Genomic DNA, 20,099 nt, shown 5'->3' with positions numbered 1-20,099 from the left:
GTCTCTCCCTCTTAAGATGAAAATGGGCATGTGACCCATGTATAAAAATAAGATTCATTCTCCAGATTTGAATATTTTACCTTCGACCCAACCTAAATTTGTGTTTAAACATGAAAACACACCAAAACAAACAATATTAAGCTTGCGGTTAAAGAGTATATTTATATTTTTTTTGTGTCTTCCAGCTGAACCAGCGACCTACTGTAGATGAGCTACGAGACAGAAAGATCTTGATCCGCTTCAGTGATTACGTGGAGGTGGCCAAAGCTCAGGACTACGACAGGAGAGCAGACAAACCCTGGACTCGCCTCTCAGCTGCAGACAAGGTGTGTGTGTGTGTGTGTGTGTGTGTGTGTGTGTAGAAGCAACAATCAACAAAGCTAGAATTCACTTGTTGAATTAAAGTTTGTCAAATATTCCAGAATCAGTGATTTGTTGACTATGTGTTGCGGCACAACGTTGGCTAATCATGTTTCTCTTTTCTTTTTTTTTTTTGACAGGCTGCTATCAGAAAAGAGTTGAATGAGTTTAAAAGCACTGAGATGGAAGTGCACGCCTCAAGCAAACATCTAACGAGGTGAGTATTCTCAACCGAGTGTTGTGTTCATGCTCTATTTTCGGCTGTGATGGTCTAATTTTAGTTCTCCTTGTTCATCCAGAGAACAGCAATGATGAGCTAAATATAGACCGAGTGTTTCTAATTTAGAAGGAGGAGGGGAGGGATGTCCTCTGGAGAGTGTTTAGTCAGATAAAGAAATGATAAAATGCCACAGTGTCCTTGACTCAGTGTATTTACACAAGCAGGGTCATGTTGGGTTCTAACAGTGACCTATAGGGAGGATGGGAAAGTGCACATGCTCACACTGGCCCTCATTTATCAGATCTGAACGCAAAAGGCGCGTTCCACCATATTCACGCAAGCTTCAGTATTTATCAATTTCTGACATTATGGTACGCTACGATCAGATCCCATGTCAGGTCTGAGCTTGTGTTGAATTGTTGTTCAGCAGCAAAATCGGGCTGAGACTGAAAATAAAGTAATAAACAAGCCACAGCTTTCAGTTAAGCATAAGCAGACACACATTCAGAACAGATATAAACAGATTATTAAAACAATTTGAACAAAATAAAATAAATTCTAAAATCACCCACGTAATTACTGTTACCACTTTTTTGGTTTTCCTTTTACAAATGCGCTGCAGTAATCGGTAATGTGAGGATTTATAGGTGAAATTGGCTGAAGGCATATTAAACACAGACAAGGGACAACATTTAGTATTTTTTTTTCTTGTTTCGATTGTTAATTTCTTTTAATGTGATATTTATTGCCCAAGGCTTGCGCACTGAGATCGACATAAACATCAAATCTGTGTTTCTCTCTAGGATCTTTGTTGTGAGGTTGTTCACAGTGCACACAGGGGGGCAGACGTCAACTGCTCAGTAGCTGATCCTCTTCCACAGTGTGTTTAAACGCGCTTCTTTAATTCTAGTTTTCACACTGTCAAAAAGCACATCTTTGTTTTTGCTCCACCTCAGATGTGAGGATGCTGATTTTCATCTTTGAGAAGCTTCTTTTTTGTTAGACCTCAGTGGGCGGGGCCTCCAAAACAGGAGGGCGTAACAAGTTAATGACGATCAAATCCAAGCACCAGATTTATCAACACTCGATCATTTGTATGCTGGGATTGGTCGGATACCAATGTTTCATGAATCAGTCATTGGTCCAGTCGTACGACCAAAAGTGAACACAAAGGTTGATAAATAAAGGCCAATGTGTTTGATTTGCGCTACAAACAGCTCCACTTCTGTCTTTTTAACATGACCTGTTGCTGTGTTTCATCTCTCCAGGTTCCATCGACCATGAAGGTAGAAAAGTTTCTTCTGTGAAGAAATGACGAGCCTTAACATTTCCCGAGGCTGCTAGGAGCAGCTCAGAGGAGATCGTAGGAAGCGCCTGGAGAACTTTTTGTCTTCAGCGCGTCTTAAGCGTTCCTCCTGCGCCCTCATATTAGCAGGATGACATGACGAGTGTGGGAGAAGATGAGGATAATGTTTGCAGCAGTGTGCCCGGGAGCAAACTGGGAAACACACGGGAAGCTAATGTGATGGAGGAGACTTGTGGTGAAGCCTCTGACTCTGGAGATGACGAGCAGAGTGGAACAATCATTCAGCCATTTGGTGTTTCTTTTTGTACTATGGACTCCTTTGATGAGACGTGTGAATCTATGTAGTGGGAGGAAGTTGTGCATGTGACCAGCTTCACCTTTTCTTAGCCGATGAATAATGTGACCGTGTAAAGACTGCGCAGTCAGTCTGGGCGATGGATTTTGTTATTAACTGTACATTCAGTCTGTCAATGAGAATGAGACCATTAATGTCTTCACTGAAACCAGAAACACCTTTGTAAGTTTCACTTGTCTTCAGAATACAAGGTCTTTTTTAAGAACGACTGGTCATTTTCATTTTTGTGCAGTTTTTTTTTTTTTTTTTAATCACGAATAGAATCAACAAATGGGAGAGGAGTTTAAAAACAACACATTTAAGATTTTCACTCAAACGGCTCTTTTAAGATCTCTGTCAGACCAAGCATCAATATATAAATAGAAGCATTACAGTGCCACGGTAAGTTAACATCTTATGAAATAAAATCACTAATGGTGATTTTTAAAAAATCAGAATAACAAACAGGAACAGCTTTGGGTCAAACCCATTTAAGTTAATAGATTATTTAAGAACAGCATGAATAAATAAATAAATAAATAACACATGCAAACACTCAAACTGAACCAACAGTATGAAACCTGCTTTGTGTGGAGAACAGTAGCAGTGAATAAGTGGCTCCATCAGGGGAAGAACAAAGAATGCAACCCTCTCTTCACACTCTGGAGCTCCTTCTCTTGCTGTCAGCAGAAACATAGGAAAAGATGACTCAGCAAGGAGAGACAGAATCTTAACGGAGTCAGAAATGCTTTGAGTGCTGGATGAATGCTTTGTTCTACTGACTGAGAGACGGAGACACAAAGACCTGTGTTCATGTCTACTCACCATCTCGCTGAGGAGTCTGTCCTGAACTGACTTCATGTCTTTCCTCATCAGGCCCATCTGAAAGCCGCAGGCAGAGCCGTTGGGTATTTTTATTTATTTTATTTTTTTTTTTTTTGGGGGGGGGGGGGAAGAGAAAGCAAATGATGAGAGTCAGAACAGACAGACGGGGAACACACGAGGTCAGCAAAACAATGGAGAAAAAACTCAGCTAAAAGGATTGGGCGCTGATAGAGGAAACATGGCTACGTTCACACAAATGAGACCCAAATCTGATCTGTTAAGGCAAAGTGTCAAACTCATGGCACGGGGGCCATATCCGGCCCTTCAGAGCATTCGGTCCGCAGGAGAAAGTGAAAATGACTGAGAAAACATGAATCATCGTGTAAATTACCAAATAATTCAGCTGTAAATTGTTGTTGAAAAAACAAAATCCTGCAATTTTTCTCCAATTATTCTACAAAATCTCCCCAAATTAAATACAAATTGGTCAAAAAAAAATAAATACATCAAAGGACTTTTAAGTATCTGTCTTATTGCTTAAATATTGTTGCTGCCTTCCATACTTTATGTCTAACTTATAAATGGAAGTGCAAACTAGTGAAAATTAATGTTGAAATTGTTCGTTTTCCACACTTTCTTATGTGGTCAAATCCGATACGTATCTGATTTATTGCAATGCGACTGTCGTCTGGATGGTCGAGGTGCTTTCTATTAGACTCCTACATCGTCATCACCATGCGAAAAACAGAATTCTGACAATGGAAGGATTTCACTCCCCTTGAAGTTATGAAATGCTGACTTCTGTTGGAAAGAAAATTTCTCAGTGTGACACAGTCCTACACTGGACGCCTCCATATTTACTTCCATAAATACCGTACATGCCTCTGGGGTCACGTGTTACCTTAGGACCTAATCTCCATTCATACTCCAAACTGTTTGAAGACACATTTAATACTGTATGTAATATGAACGATCACACAAAAAAATATAAATTGTGCATTAAGACCTGAAATGTGAACGTAGTGCATGTTATGGCCCCTAACAATAACACGTCATAAGTTTCATATTTACTGTTAAAATATGGCAACACATGCTAATGCTAATGGCTAAGGGAGAGACCTGGGATGTGAATAATCTCTCCTCATGCTCAAAGTTGTGACACATGTAACTCTCCAGGGTTCTTTTCAGGGTTTCGTTTCTGCAGAATAAAAACAAAAACAAACATGGGATGATGGAGAACAAATGAGGCAAAGAAAGAAATATATCATTGGAGTGTTAGAACATGCACAAATTAAGCTCTGCGTGGAACTGGTTCTTGATCAGACAACCAATGATATCTACAGTGGGAAAAGAATGAATCTGACAAACTAGTTTCTGAAATTAAAAGCATTTTAATAGATGTAATGAAACAATAGTGGCACATTACACAGTTTTTTTTAATTTCATAAAACGACTGATGTATCCCCTCTTAAACAAAATAAAAATTGTATTTTATATATATATATATATATATACACACACACACATATATATATATATACACACACACATATATATATATACACATATATATATAAATATATATATATATATTTTTTTTTTTAAATTTACAAATTGAATTTTTGAGTTTCAGTGAACAATAATTATCATCCAACTGAAAAGAAACAAATACATGAGAGCTCACCTTATTGGCTCAGTTACTGACCTGATGGTTTCCTGCTTCTGATGGGCATGGAAATGTGAGGTCTGCTTCTTCCAGTGCATCTGTTGTGGAAAGACATAATCATGAAATACTCTTCAGATATGTGTTACATGCTATTCAGAGCTCTATTGTAGCATGAGAGGATCTGAATCTGATAACACTACTTGCCGCAGTGGGTGGGCTATTTCCAAACATGTTATATGACAGTGACCTACTGTTAGCTCTTTCTCCATGCTTTTCAGCTCCGTGTCATCCTGCTCCAATTTATGGATTTCTTCCAGGAGAACTTTCTGAACCTGCTCAAGCCTCTGTGTCCTGTGCAGAAAATAGAGAGGACAAACCCATTAGAGATCAGCACAATGGAAATCAGACACACCTTTAAAAAAAGAAAAAAAGCTATAAAGGTACATTTACTCAAAGCATAAAGGATCCCAAGTTCTCCTTCACTAAAATTACATTTTAGCCGTTTAAAAATGCAATACCATCACAGCGTTTTTCTTCCACTTACCCCGAAACTAAAGAAACTTTTAGTTTGGTTTTTGGTGTTGATAAACTTGCATTAAAATAATAATAAGAGCACTCAGAAAGCAAATCACCCTTAAGCACCAGATATCCTCTTTATCTGGATCAGTTAGCCCAGGGTTTTTCAACCTTGGTGTCGTGAGCCCAAATGAAAATAAAATACTGATTAGAATTATATTCTTTAATTAATAAATGATTGCATCAATTTTGCACAACTAAAAAAACAATACATAATAGAACAGAAATAGATACAAAGTGCTAAAAGATGCAGAAAGCTATTTTTCAAATTAAAATACCACACACAATCCAAAAAACTGTATTCTATACTTTTACTTTCTCAAATGCAGTATGAAAAATATCTGTGCTGGTGCTTCTTGTCACTTTCTGCACTAATATTGGCCACTCTGTTTGTAACCTAGTATAACCAACATGATCAGAAAGCTCATTTTAGAGATAAAAAGTCCCTGGGGTCGGCAGAAATGTGTAATTATGAAAAATGGGGTCACGACAAGAAAAAGGTTGGGAACCACTGAATTATCTTGATCACGGTACAATGACCAGTCACAATTTCAAGGCTTGTAGGAAATGTCTAACCTCATTAATAACCTTCAGTAGGTCCAAATGTATGGCTACGCCCATTTTTTTTTTCTCTAAAAACCGCAATGAAACGCCCAATCTGGATCTGATCCAGGTGAAACTCGCTGGGACACCTGAAGAACCAGCCAGATATAATTGCATTAAATCTCATAAAGATCATGTCAATTGCCAATGACGAGAGATAGGGATTTTTTCTAAACTGATCCAAAATCAGTATATTGATCCAGATTGATCAGGTCAGGTCTATCTTCGGTTAACATTTGTCAAAATCAGTTCAGTACTTTTGATATAATCCTGCTAAGAGACAAACAAAGATATAAATGCCTGTGAAATCATTGTTTCCTTGTTTAACAACTGACCTGTATTTGGTAACTTGCAGATTGATGGCACAGACATACTGCTGCACTGTTTTCAGAGACTGCTTGTTGTAAGCATCCATCATCTCGTAACGATTCTGAAAGCAAACACATTTAAAGATGCAAAAAGAGTAAGTGAGAGTATGTTACGTCATTTAACAAGAATCCAAATTCGTAAGTAAGTCCGACCTGGAATTTTTTTTTCAGATCAAAGTTGAACTGCTGACAGAGTTTATTTGGTTGTCCTGCATCTTCTAATGGCTCTGCGTTATCGTCATAATCAACATCTCCATCTGCTTCTTCAGCCTGACAGGATGTGGAGCTCGTGTGGGTCCTTATTTCATCCACTTCCTTCACTGCAGACACCTCAGTGACTATAAGGGTCACAAACAGTCATGTATGAGAGAGGACATCTGAGTGAGAGTACAAATTCTTTCATTTTTTTTCTTTATGTAGACTAGAGCAAGATATATACAGTATATACACACACACAGTATAGAGCTGGGCATTATGGACCAAAATTAATATCTCAATATTTTTCCTCCAAATGGCAATGTACGATATGAATCTCGATCATTTTAACTCAATTAAGTCTGACCATGAAGACAATTTAGGTTTAAATTTGCTGATGCAAAATGCCACACAGAAACATTCATTAACAAACAACATGTGCAACTTTTGGCTTTTTCTCCAAAGTGTGGCTTGTTTAGGGGAAGGTCTGTGTTAGGACGCACTCAGAAATCCATCTCAATGCGCTTTTCTAACTATTATTCTGAGAATTACTGAAAGCAGAGACACTGAAAATTAGTATTTTAATACAAAAATCAGCAATAAAATTTGTTGCCAAATATCGCTAAAATAGAAATATCAATATATCGTGATATATTGCCCAGGCGTAATATAATAATAATAATAATAAATTTTATTTAAAAGCGCTTTCCTAGAAACTCAAAGACACTTTACAGGTTAAAACAACAACAGCAAATACAGTGATGAAAACAAAGAAATATAAATCAGAAAAAATGTTGAAATTGATTATTTACATTTAGTTTTAGCACAAACATTTGCCAAATAGGGAAAAAACTAACAAATACACATTATACGTGTGTGTGAATAATTAATCTTTTATTCTGCTCTTCTGACATACATATTTCAACAGCTTAACTGACTTCTTATTTTCCAAAGGTTAAGGTGAAATTCTTACAGGACTTGAACAACTTCCTTGGCTTCATTCTGGTAGAATGCTGCGCTCTCAGTTTACTTCTTTTCTCCCTTTCTTTGTTCTCATCCTCTGATGAACTAGAATAGGAGACGTGGCGCTTGCGACAGGGGCCTGTCACACCAACAATGAAGCCAAATGAAATAAATCAGTAATGAGGTATACGGCTTCATTTGGTGTTCATGTGAAATGTAAGCACTTGTTGTTTAAAGGGTACCTGTAGTGAAAACGTATAGAGTAAAAAATGTGTTTAATCTATTACTAATAAACAAAATATTTGCTCTTAAAAATAACAACCTTGAGGCATAAACTATGGAGAGACGAATGCTCCAAACCTCCTTAAAACACTGTTTTCCTTTATTGTCTGATGTCTAATGTGGCAGTAATAATTTTTAAGTATAATGCTAAGAAATATCTCACTCTCCTCTTCTGTCCACATGTACCACATTGTTTTCTTGGAGAGAAGTGGTCATGTGACCAGATACCTCACATCATGTGACGTGTATTTGCGGAAAAAGTTTTTCCATTGTGCTTTTTTTCTCTCCAAAATTCAGGTGCTTCCATTACCAGTTTTTATTGCCCTTTTTAGATTTTGCGCATTTCCAAGGGTAATACAAATGTAGTTATAGTTGCCAAGCAACAGCTAACAGGAATCAACAAATATGTGTCATATTCTGACCAGAAAAGGCAACTCTCCATAGTTTATGCTCGCAGGTATAAAATCTTTCTAAAAAGTGCTTTTATTGTGTTTTTTTTTATATAAAAAGGTGCACATATTTTATTTATTAGTAATACATTAAACATATGTTTTTGTTATATACATTTCCACTACAGGTACCCTTTAAAAGGACAAGCTGTAAAAGTTGGAAGTTATTTGCCTGAGACATGAGGCTGTTTTTGCAGCTCCCTGTCTTGATCTGAGGAAGGTGTTTTCTATCAGGAAGAACAGAAATAAGTTACAAAAAAGAAAAAAGCAAAGTAAAGTCAGCCTAATCCCACCTCTATTTTAGGAGACACATTCTGAGGTGGAGAGGGGCTCTCTTTGATTCTGCCAGTAACGACTGATGACTTTGAAGATGACTGGCTCAGAGAAGCCTTGAACACTGGGAGCTTCTTAGCAAAGGCAAAACGCTGTCCGTAGTCAGAGTCTTTAGGATATGGTGACTGAGAGGGAGAGGGCACCTGTGGCTTCACCTGCTCAATGGCTGTGGACGTTAAGAGGGGCTCAGTGGGCAGAGACAAAGGAGACTGAGGTGCTGAAAAGAGATTCTCCTGAAATATAGATATTAAAAATAAGAAGGGAGAAGAGAGAGAATTTCACACAAAGTACACATTCATTTTTTTATCCATGTGCATAACTGTAACTATCGCTCGTTCGCTTTCTTTTCCCACATTTTTTCAGATCAATGGGGAATTTCCAACACTCCTGCTCAGGTCACAGGCTCACTTCCTCATATTCCAGGATGCTGCTAAGAATGCCTTCAGTCATCTAGTAGTTCACACCATCAAACATGTTACTGTGGTGTTTCTCACAGGATCTCTGAGTGACGTCAATTGCTTCCATGTTGGAAAAAAGGAATGTGGATAGCTTAGAGGTGCCAAATACCTTATTCGCATCAGTTAAAACGACAGCAGATTGAGCAGGATTTTTCAGCATTTATACAATTTTGTACACCGTAAATTCTGCATACATGTTTGCAGTACTCTGTGAAGCTTTTAGTAGTCAGGAACAAATGAGAAATGCCAATAGTACATTAAACACGCTCACTATAACATGATGATTTTATATTTGTCAACCAGCTAATGATGCAATAAGTGTTAAAACAGAACTACGGTAACTTTGTTGCAGGTTTTAAACTATTTAGGAACTATTTATTATGAACACTAGGTTTTAGAGCCAGAGAAATTTGTTTTGTCACTCAGAATGTCCCGATCCGATTCATATAGTCCGATATCAGCGAAATCGGAATACATCATTCTGCATTGAAAGCACTCTGATGCAAGAATTCCATTCCAGGCTCATTTTTTCTTTTTGGGGCATTAATTTAAGTTATATTTCAGGGTCTTCTAATTTATTTTATTAAATTTTCCACTTTCAACACTCTTATGTTGAAGGTTAAAAAATGTTTGTTAATATTAAATGGGTCAGCTTTTCTCGTGCCTACCGTTGCTGAATATTGTTTTCTGTTTAAGCAATATCACTTAATAAAGCCTTTTCTAACATTCCACACTATAAAATAAGTAATAGTATGTATGATTCAAGCTGATATCGCATCAATACTGATATTAACCAATAGCCAAGGGTAGAATATCGGAATGTATTGGGATACCTCTGCCTGTGACAAAAAAAATGTTTTAACGTCTAAATAAGCGTTAACTCTTAAGTATTTATATAACCAATTAAACATCCTATTATCCTTGGGGTTGGTTTGACCCCATTCAATGTTAATCATTCAAAAAATTATGGTTGATTTTTTTTTTTTTTACAAAAAGTTTTAAAGTGTCAAAGAGGTTTTGGAACAGCTCTTTCACAGGCAAAGTGACATAAAGGAGAATGTGTCAGAGACGAGGATTGTGTTGAGGAGGACCCTGACTTTGAGGCATTTTCTCATCTGAAGTAGTAAATGAATCTTTATCTGATGAAAGGGTGGCGCTCATATCACCACCACAACCTATAGGGTTCATACTCTTGTGGTCATTGATGTTGTCAATAAATTTGAGATGATTTGGAAGAAAACTATTTAAGATAAATTCTAGATAACAGGTCATGGTTTCATTAACAAGGGGTTATTTATGTATTAAACAAATAAACAAAATGCCTGATCTGAAAATCATTTTCTGAAGCCAAATATCCCTGGGGTCAGATTGACCCCAAGGGTAAAATGTGTTCGTAATATTTGAGGACAACAGGAGGGTTAAGGAAAGCAAATGCTTCAACAAACCTTAATCTCTAATGTTAATGGTTAAAAAGTCAGTTTGTACCTCTGTTGCATTGAATCCAAAGGAAGGACTGAGTGCAGGAGTGTGACCTCCAGGAGGAGTGGGAGAGGGGATGGACTGTTTCTTGGATGAACTGTGTTTTCTATTTGTACTGTGAAAAGAGGAGGTCTTGCCCTTTGCTTTACTGGAAACTGTAGAAAGAGGTTTGTGAAGCAGCGGGATTGGGGAGGGGACCTCCTGGCAGCAAGGGTTGGGAGATGCGAGTAGCGGGGTTCCCTGCAGACTACAGAGAGGGGAGCAGCTCACATCCAGGGTTGGGACTGACCTCTTGTCATCTTTAAGAGTCTCAATAAAACCTAAATGTTCAAACAGCAGAGTTAGAAGTTGAATGAGGAAACAAAGCCTAATACATATCAATTTACATTTCACGAATCAGGCAGTTACTTGAGTGATGCTGTATCAGGGTTGGGGTCAATTATAATTGGTAATTAATTACAATTCTGACAAAATTATAATTGTAATTGAAAAAATCTATTGCTTTTGTAATCTTAATGGAATTGTAATTGAGTTCAGATTATTGACTTTGTAATTGGCAAAAAAAAAATCTATAAAAACTGTCAATTTCAATTTAATTAAACGCAAACCTGGGGAACCATGTTACAGTTCTATGGCTTACACATATGCAATTTTTATTTTAACCTGTCACTTCTCTTGAGGCTCATTTTATCTTTTTTGACAAAAAAAAGACTCAGACTCTTACAACAAAAATATAAATACCAATATTTTCATTGATTATGAAGCCTAACAAGGTAACCAAGAGATGAGAAACCAATTGGATGATAGCTGTAAAATACACAAAAAATATTATCTGATTTAAGACATGGGTCAAACTGATCCGTTATAAGAGATGCTACGAGAAAGCTAACACAAGAGGAACAATAGGTTTTATGGGCTTATTTATTTCAGATGAACTTGAACTAATTTACCTTTAGTAATTGCGAACATAATTGTAATTGACTTTCAGGAGGAAATTATAATTAAAATTTTAATTGTAATTGGGAAAAAAGGCTAATCACTGTAGTAACAATTGAACAGATATTTGAAGATGTAATTGTAATTGAAAAATATGCAGTTGACCCCAACCCTGATCTGTATCATAACACGTCAAAGGAGTGTCATGTAAGTTTTACATGGAAGGATAAGGAAACCCTTACATCTCATCTTCTCAATGATCCCGACTGGAGACGGACTGAGGCAAGTCCTTCCCATAACCCAGGAGTGCTGTGGTGAGATCCTCTTCTCTTGGACTGGTGGGATTTTGCTTTTGTTCAGGTTTGTGACTTCATAAACATCCTTACATTCCTGCAGCAGAAAACGCAAGTTTGTTTGTAATGTCATCACATTATTAGTGAGGATGCAGGAGGCGATTGTCATCAGTTTTTTCTTCTGTCATCGCTAGCTCTTCCTACACCGTTTGTCTGATTTTGACAAAAAAGCGATCAAAAAATTCAGAAAGTTCCAGATTCATGCTTGTAATTTTGTAACTTTTTGACATGATATTGTTTCTTTCCTATTAATTTCTATTAGAAATTTCAGCTTTTTTCACCGATTTTCACCATTCAACTTTTAACATGTTCAGCTACTACCTTCAATCCATTTCAACCATTTTCCAACATTATTGCTAATGTTCAGCTATTGCTAGGGGAATGCTTAGCTGATGCTAGGTTAGTGCTAATGCTAGGTTAATGCCAATGCTAGGCTCGTGCCAATGCTAGGTTACTGCCAACACTAGGCTAATGCTAGCTAAATCTAAGGCTAACTAATACTAATGCTAAAGAGAGAAAATGCTAAAAAATAATGTTAGCTGATGGTAATGCTAGCTAATACTAACGCTAAGCTAATGCAGTGTGATGCGGGCCAGCACCTGCATCCGAACTTACAGTTTCTTTAGGAAATGCAAATATTGTAGTTACTATAACTATCTTTATTCTTTTGTTTAAAAAATCTTTGAGCAATCAAAAACCTTTTCATGCTGAATTTTACAGAAAATAAATGAAAGTGGTGATGAAGATCCGACAAAGTTTGAAAGTGAATTTCAGAAGTATGCCAGGATAGATAGAAGTTAAATAATCATCACAAAAAACAGAAGTTTATTCTACCTTAGAAATGTATTTGTTCAGTTTGTGGTTGACACAGTTAGTCCTCTTTGTGTTTGCCACCTCACGTTCATTATTATTCTTCAGATCTGTCTTCAGTGGTTCACAAGCTGACAAATACTGTTGGGAAGAGACAAAAAAAAAAGCTTAATTACAATCTGTTTGTAGCCACAGAATGAATAATCTAGTACTGTATCTGCAGATGGCTGCGAAAGTAAAGTCAGTTTAACTCAAATTTGACAAAACCTACGACAATATATTTAAATGTGCTAAAGCAATAAAGGCAATAATACAATGCTGCTCATGTTTAATTGTAACAAATAGAAATCATCATTGAAAGCAGACATATCTGAAAAACATGAGCCTCTTTAAGACGGTGCTTCTTTGCTTTCTTAAGCTTTTTGACACAGATCGCAAACAATGTGCCATTATTTCCTGTATTTTTGACTACTGCACTTCAACATTTGTTTTTTTATGCAGGTGATTAGTTTCATTTAGCTTTATATTTATTTATGAAATGTTTTACTTGTATAATGAAACATGATGTTAATTGTTCTTTGCCAGGTAATTTCATTCTTGCACTGAATTTTCTTTTTTTTCCACTAAACTGCAATTTATTATGAAATATGATGTTAATTCCTCCCTGTTAGTTCAACTAATTTGAAAATGTGTTATTTGTCAGGATTACTTGGGGGGCAACGGGCAAATTCACCTTCTTTCAAAGTGAGGAACACCCAAAAAAGTTTGAGAACCACAGAACAGTTAACACGTGTATTAACAAAGTGACGTCAAATCAAGCCGACCGTGTCCTTGGGAGGAGGAGCTTTTTCTGATTCTGAGTGGCTGTCATCAGTATCTGGCTCCTTGTAGTTTTTGGTAGATCTGGCTGCTGCTCTCTTGGGTCTCTTTGCAGCTGTGGGTCCTTTACTGAATGCAGCAGCTGCTGCTGCTCCCACTGACTTCTTTGGACGGTTCATTTCATTCTTTAGGTGTGTATTTTTCTAATACGACAGTGACACACAGTGTTTGATCAGAATAGTACATCATCAGCTGCTAACAGTTGGTGAACCTTTGGGTTTCTTACCTTGTTGGGTTTGCTTCCATTAACTGCAGCACTTGGAGGAGGTGGACGTAGATCTGAGGAATCACCTGTAATTAACAATGTACTTGTAGCCAAAATAACGTCATAAATGTAATGACATCCAATTTGATTATTAAAGCTGATAGGGATGATCATTTAAAAAGAGATGTAAAAAGTTAAAATTGCTGATGCACAGAAGTGTTTTTACTTCATTCTTACTGTGATTTATTGTGTATTTTTGCCAGACAAGGAGGACAGTGATTCACTAAATACCATTTTTGTTCTAAATTATTCCTGGTATTCCTCAACATATCAACTCACTCCGCGAGACATTCATAATAATAATAATAACAAATATATGTATATTATACATTACATAAAAATAATGTAAAAAAAAAAAAACATATAAAATAAAAAAATTCAACAGAATAAAGTTAAATTGTAGTTCTAATCATATGTAATGTTTTTTAAAACCTACTTTTATCCCTCCAATGACATGCATCAAGTATGCAAAATATGAAAGATTATGAAATAATTGTTTTTTGTTCGATTTGTATTCAAGACAGAATTACTGCATATTGTTCATTGCACTTTTTATTTAAAAAAAAATAGGAAAGATCATAATAGATTGTGGTGTTATTGTTAATTTGATTCCTATTAAAAACACTGATAAGAATGAGTGCAGTTTGTTCAATGCATTTTTTATTAGAAAGAAGAAATATGAAAGATCATAAAATCTTTTTTTCTTTGTTTATTTGATTCCTATTCAAGACACTTTGATCAGAATGACTGTATTTTGTTAATATAGGCTACAAAAGCTTTTAATGTTTTGGTTGGTGGGATGCCTTGGGTTTTTTTTCAATGAAAAGATGCATCTTGGCTCAAAAAAGGTTGAAAAACACTGGTCTAGGGGACTCCACATCCCATAATGCAATGTGCAAATTTTTTTCTGACAATGTCCATAAGAGAACTTTTGAAGTGGAGATTAAACAAAAGGTATGGTTTGAGCGGTACTTTCAACCTTTTACATCTTTTATTCAAGCAAATGATCTTTGATTTTGTTGATCTATGAAACCTACGCTATGTCTTTATCTGATTAATCATGATCATCCTTAGCAGTTTTAAGGGTTTTAAAACTATAGCAGATAAAGGTTCTTTAGTTTTACCTGAAGTTTGAGGTTCTACAGCAGCTGCTTTGATGGGAGCCTGTCTGCTATATTTGGTCACTTTGGGTTTTGGTTTCCTGCTGGACTCTCTCAGCCAGCTGTAATCTGTCTTTGCATCATCCGGGTCCGTGTCACTAAACAGATGTTTCTTCACATGTCGCTTGCTCTATAGAATACATTTTTTTTCAGAAAAGAACATATTTGGATAATTTTGTTTCTTTTGTTAAATGCATGAATTAACTTAATGGTGAAATAAAAGCACACTTTTGGCTCGGGTTGTCCTCTCTTGGTTGAAACTAGGCAAGATGAGGAACCGTTGATGTCACTACCAAAAAACAAAAGAAATCATACAGCAATCATTCCAAAATCTTGCACTGAATATTGCACCCTTATAAAATAAATAAAACCAATGACCTACCTCTGCATTTGGTTTGACGAGTCAGTGAGGGTTTTGTTCACACCCTACAATCAAATTTGATAGACCTCAATTTATTCCACGAGGGAGAATTTGGTGATTTACTGATTCTAAATAATGGACAATAAAAATATTTACCCGTATTTTCAGTGGTGAATCCAGGCTGAATGCAAAAACATCTTTCCTGGACAAAGTCAACAAACACACCAAATGCTGTAAAAACCAAAGTAAAAGTTTCTTTCTTTGTGTTTGCATTGCTATCTTACTTCTGCCAGGTAGATTTTTCAGTGGCTTTGTTGTGGCTTGGACCTTCACATACGTTAGTCTTTAAGGCAGATCATCATTTAATTAAATTCAACTGAGCAAAAATTAGACTTGATATGCTGAGAATAACATTTAAAGAGTTAAAGTAAAGACTCGTTCACTTACTTTAAATGTGGATGACCACATCATGTTAATAGTTGGTCTGTTACAAAACACACATGAAAATGGCACATTTATATAATCATATTATAAATAAATGTATACAGAAGAATAGCCTTAGTTTGTACAACAGTATAAAATGCACTTTAACTGTATACCTGATGACAAGACGAGGATTCGAGCCATTAGGGACTTTATTGCTGGCTTTGTCTTTTCCTGTGGATTTGGGTTTAACCGCGTAATGGCTGGAAATGAGCTGCACCATGCTGCCTGTGGCGTCTGATTCACTCTGATAATAAATAGAGCAGGTTAGGGCTGGTGAACCAAAACTCATACCTCTATATTTTTTCTCAAAATGGCGATCTTGATAATAAAATCTGGATAATTGTATTTCAAATGAAGCGTGACCAGAAAGACAATTGTGGGTTAAATTTGCTGGTGCAAAATGCCACACAAGCACAATTATTAACAATATGCACAATATGAGCCACTTTTAGCTTTTTCCCCATTAAGGGACAGCACGTGTGAGTGAGTGCTGATTGAATAATGGAAGGTCTGGGTTAGGACACACTCAGCAATCTATCTAACAGTGTTTTTCATGCTGTTCCGAGAAGAAACAAAAGTAGCAACTCCTAAAACAAGTATATTAAAACGAAAAAGCTATATATAGATATAGATATATACACAGATAGATATAGATATAGGTGATATTGTAATTTTCTCCATCACCAAAATAGAAAACTCGATATACTGTATCGCCCAGCCCTAGAGCAGGTGGTAGTAAAAATAATAAAAACTGATTTAAACACAATAAACTAAACATGTTGAGGAACGTACATACCTTGTCTTTGCTAGAAGGGGCTTTTTTGCTTTGATCCATCACCGTAGAAGAAGTCTTCTCCTTAATTGAAGTAGTGTTCACTGGATCTTTCAGAGCCAGTGGTATCTGGCCTTTGCTCTTTTGCTTAGCACGACCTTGACGTTGACCCTGCTGCACTTTAGGAATAGAAATAGACAAAACATCCTCTTTTCCTGAGCTTTTGTCTTCAGATTCCTCCCTGGCATTTTTTTTCGGTGCCACAGCTTCTTTCTCTGGCACAGGCTCACGATTTTGCTCATCAAGGACTTTTTGCAGGCGATCAGTGAGGTCAACGTGAAGTCGTTTCAGGCGCACTGGAGTCGAATCTGACACGGACCATTTTTGAGCTGAGGACAGTTGGTGCTCCTGTGTTTCAGCCACACTTGAACGGGGCTCTTTAAAAATGAAGAATAGTAGTTAATCGTTTAGTGTTCATTACCATCCAAGAGTGAAGTAGTTATTATTGTGAAGTCTTAATTACCAGGCCTTGGCAGAGAGTCCTTTTTCTGATTGGGTATCATTAGCATTTCCGATACGGACATTTTGGACAAACTTGAAAACCTTTAATTAGAAAGCAAATGGTTTGGACATGCTCATCATACACTCACTCATGGTCTAAACAGAACAATAGCAATAAAGGATTAAACGAAGACCAAAATGATGGCTCTCAGGCTTGTACTTAAAGAGTAATGAAACCCTTTTGGGTTTTGGCTGATGTGTCTAGGCTGGAAATGAAAAAAAAAAAACATGCCTTGACTATGGGCGGGGCTCCTGGAGCAGTGGAGATGGAGACACCCTCGGTCTGTTCTATGAAATCTCCAAATAACATTATATACCAGACATAGCCAACTGCTGGCCCTCGGTCTAATTTTGTGCGGCCCTCCAAAACAAAATTGTAATTTGTGAAATTGGAAGTTATATATGAAGCTAACATAACACACAAACTCCAGAAACACAAAAAACTACCACATAATGAACAAAATGTCAACAAAGTACACAAAATGATAGCAAAGACAAACTAAACAACCACTTGAACAAAAAATGACAACAACATATACAAAAGGACTAAAAAGACACACAAATTAGAACAAAAAATATAACGAAAAACACACATGTTGACTCGAAAAACACAGAGAAAGGCAACAAAAATGTGCCATATTGACAAGAAAATTAACTAAATGAATTAAAAATACACAAAATGCCTAAAACTCAAAAAACACACAAAGAAAACTTTCGCGTATTAATGCTCAGATTGGTCATTACTTTAAATGCTCACATGAACGTTGATAATTTGGCTCTCGGATCAGACAATGACATTTTTGTGGCCCCCACTCTGATAAAGGTTGCCCATACTGTCTCTCAATCAAACCAACTCACCACAGACTGTAGTCGACAGCTGCAGATTTTTATAGGAGGGGCGGGGCCAACAGTACTGGTTCGTGAAATAAAAAGCCATCAAAAAGTCACAAACTACCATTCTCAGTCAATAGCAAAATCTGGTTGTAATAGTGGGGTTTCAATACATAGAGGTCCCTTCTACATTCTTTTACAGATTTTTGCCAAATTTAAATACTTTGACATAAATTTTCAAGGTTTAGCTACTCTTTATGTAGTTCTCATGATATTAGAAATATTCAAAGACCAGCCACACTCAAAACACGGAAGAAAAACGTTGAACACAAGCAGGAGAATTGAACATTTCTGTGGTTTTACACAAGCTCACAAACAGCTGCTTTAATCCAAACAGGTGTAATCACAGATTAGAAATGTATTTCTTTCTTACTTGTTCCTCCCAGCTCTGGGTTGAGTGTCCAGCACAACATCTTGCTCTGTAATCAAACACATTAAGGATCATATTGGATCTGATCTTTTCTTTAGTGGTATGGTTAGAACTAAAGTTAATGTGGTAGCACAGTACCCTGAAACTTGAGACGTCCCTCTTCAGTGACCAAGGCTATTGCCTCTGTTACTGATATATTCTGGAGAGTAACAACATTACAAGTTCATCATTTACAGTCAAATCATTACTTGTAATGCTGTTTTTCAGGAGGATGAATCACGATTTGCTTAGATTTCCTTTAGAATTGGACACAGAGAGCAGCTTAAAATTCAATAAAACTCCTAGTCTAAAACAGATACAACCATTGAAGAAGCTCTAAAGTAGCATAATGAAAAGACAATTATGACAAAATAGTTTTGTGTGTGTATATAGGATAGGTTCACTGTGCTTAGAGGTTCTACAGCCGACAGAAAAAAAACACAAAACAAAAGCAAGACTACATTAAAAAATACAAATAATTACAACATTGTAGGAAAATACAGTATCGATAAAATACAAAAAATACTCCAAAAACAAACAAAACTACAACAAAAATGAACAAAACGACAACAGTAATACACAAAATGACACAAAAAATATACAAAATTACAGTCAATGACAAAAAAAGTACACAACAGACAAGAAAAAAACACAAAAACATGACCCTGCAAACCCACAGTACTAACAAAAAAGCAACAAACAACAACAGAAATACACAAAAAGGCAAAATGACAACATACAGTAAATACACATTATGACTCCAAACAACATACATTATACAGGAAAAATACACAAAAGGACAATAGAAATGCACAAAATGAAATCATAACAAGTAAGACAACAGCAAACATACACAGAATGACAGAAAAACATGAATGTTGATAATGTGGCCCTTCAATCAAAAATAGATGTGATAGAAGTTGCCTATCGCTGTTCTACAGTATTTACATTTGAGAACCACGAGAATCAAACTTCATGAATACACTTAATACCATACCATAAAATGCATCATTTTATAAATTACCTACCTTTTTGAATTGATTGGTGTGCTTCTCAATGGTCTGTTCAGATGCAATGTTTGATGTGTCACACTAAAAGAAATCATAAAAGTAACAAGTTTTAATTAAAGGATTACGCATTTTATTTGGTAAGGTAGGTAGTGTATACTGTATAGAGATGTACCATACCTGCACTCTGAAGTCAAATCCATTTGTCCTGCCAAGTGTTGCACTAAAGCAGGAGCTCTTAGAGTTTGCAGCAGATGAATGGACCTTCTCCAAAAACTGTTTATTTTTACCTTTGATTGAAATGACAGAGAAAAAAACCTAAATTTATTAGAAATGACACAAAAAGCATTTAATATAACGCTGGGCTGGATTGGCAGCTTTCCACAAACAAACATTCAGGAGCCAACACACAAATGATAAGTTCAAGTTAAGTAGTTAATGTTTTTTGTAATAGTTGCTAGGCCTGGGCAATATATCGCGATATCAAGATATATCAAGATTTCTATTTCCACAATATAGAAAATGACAATATCACCTATATCGATATATTTTTATTTTAATAGCTTATTATTTTTATTAAAATACTCGTTTTAGGAGTGGCTGCTTTTGCAACTTCTCAGAACAGCATGAAAAGCTCAGTTAGATGAATTGATGAGTGCGTCCTTTCCCAGACCTTCCCCAAAACAAGCCACACTACAGAACTCACTCACACGTGCTGTCCCTCAGCCAGATGTGACACATATTGTGCAGTTGTTTGTTAATAAATGTGCCTGTGTGGCATTTTGGCATCAG

The 20,099-nt window shown here is 36.3% G+C and overlaps 2 protein-coding genes across 10 annotated transcripts in view; one reads left to right on the top strand and one right to left on the bottom strand.

Moving 5' to 3' along the window:
- phactr3a (phosphatase and actin regulator 3a) overlaps positions 1–2,446 on the top strand; it is a 73,944-nt gene extending 71,498 nt beyond the window's left edge. For all 4 annotated transcript variants that reach the window (XM_028454128.1, XM_028454129.1, XM_028454126.1 and 1 more), the window contains exons 10-12: positions 186–326; positions 501–577; positions 1,849–2,446. In XM_028454128.1, coding sequence (XP_028309929.1) covers positions 186–326; positions 501–577; positions 1,849–1,864 — 234 coding nt within the window. In that variant the 3' untranslated portion in view covers positions 1,865–2,446. The remainder of the gene's footprint in view (positions 1–185; positions 327–500; positions 578–1,848) is intronic.
- Positions 2,447–2,623: 177 nt separating this feature from the next.
- Positions 2,624–20,099, bottom strand: part of sycp2 (synaptonemal complex protein 2) — a 29,040-nt gene continuing 11,564 nt past the window's right edge. For 5 of the 6 annotated variants that reach the window (XM_028453061.1, XM_028453060.1, XM_028453064.1 and 2 more), the window contains exons 19-46: positions 19,488–19,597; positions 19,329–19,391; positions 18,400–18,460; positions 18,265–18,310; positions 16,963–17,042; positions 16,464–16,876; positions 15,781–15,911; positions 15,629–15,665; positions 15,466–15,524; positions 15,338–15,383; positions 15,203–15,246; positions 15,049–15,109; positions 14,785–14,950; positions 13,622–13,686; positions 13,341–13,538; positions 12,541–12,657; positions 11,596–11,743; positions 10,424–10,737; positions 8,441–8,713; positions 8,320–8,374; positions 7,427–7,555; positions 6,412–6,596; positions 6,226–6,320; positions 4,963–5,062; positions 4,751–4,809; positions 4,165–4,243; positions 3,046–3,102; positions 2,624–2,900 (exon numbers count right to left, since the gene is read on the bottom strand). In XM_028453061.1, coding sequence (XP_028308862.1) covers positions 2,844–2,900; positions 3,046–3,102; positions 4,165–4,243; positions 4,751–4,809; positions 4,963–5,062; positions 6,226–6,320; positions 6,412–6,596; positions 7,427–7,555; positions 8,320–8,374; positions 8,441–8,713; positions 10,424–10,737; positions 11,596–11,743; positions 12,541–12,657; positions 13,341–13,538; positions 13,622–13,686; positions 14,785–14,950; positions 15,049–15,109; positions 15,203–15,246; positions 15,338–15,383; positions 15,466–15,524; positions 15,629–15,665; positions 15,781–15,911; positions 16,464–16,876; positions 16,963–17,042; positions 18,265–18,310; positions 18,400–18,460; positions 19,329–19,391; positions 19,488–19,597 — 3,248 coding nt within the window. In that variant the 3' untranslated portion in view covers positions 2,624–2,843. The remainder of the gene's footprint in view (positions 2,901–3,045; positions 3,103–4,164; positions 4,244–4,750; positions 4,810–4,962; positions 5,063–6,225; positions 6,321–6,411; positions 6,597–7,426; positions 7,556–8,319; positions 8,375–8,440; positions 8,714–10,423; positions 10,738–11,595; positions 11,744–12,540; positions 12,658–13,340; positions 13,539–13,621; positions 13,687–14,784; positions 14,951–15,048; positions 15,110–15,202; positions 15,247–15,337; positions 15,384–15,465; positions 15,525–15,628; positions 15,666–15,780; positions 15,912–16,463; positions 16,877–16,962; positions 17,043–18,264; positions 18,311–18,399; positions 18,461–19,328; positions 19,392–19,487; positions 19,598–20,099) is intronic. The other variant, XM_028453065.1, reaches the window with a different exon arrangement.

This window comes from Gouania willdenowi, chromosome 7, assembly GCF_900634775.1.
Source record: "Gouania willdenowi chromosome 7, fGouWil2.1, whole genome shotgun sequence".
NCBI lineage: Eukaryota > Metazoa > Chordata > Actinopteri > Blenniiformes > Gobiesocidae > Gouania > Gouania willdenowi.
This window is presented reverse-complemented; position numbering and strand designations above follow the sequence as displayed.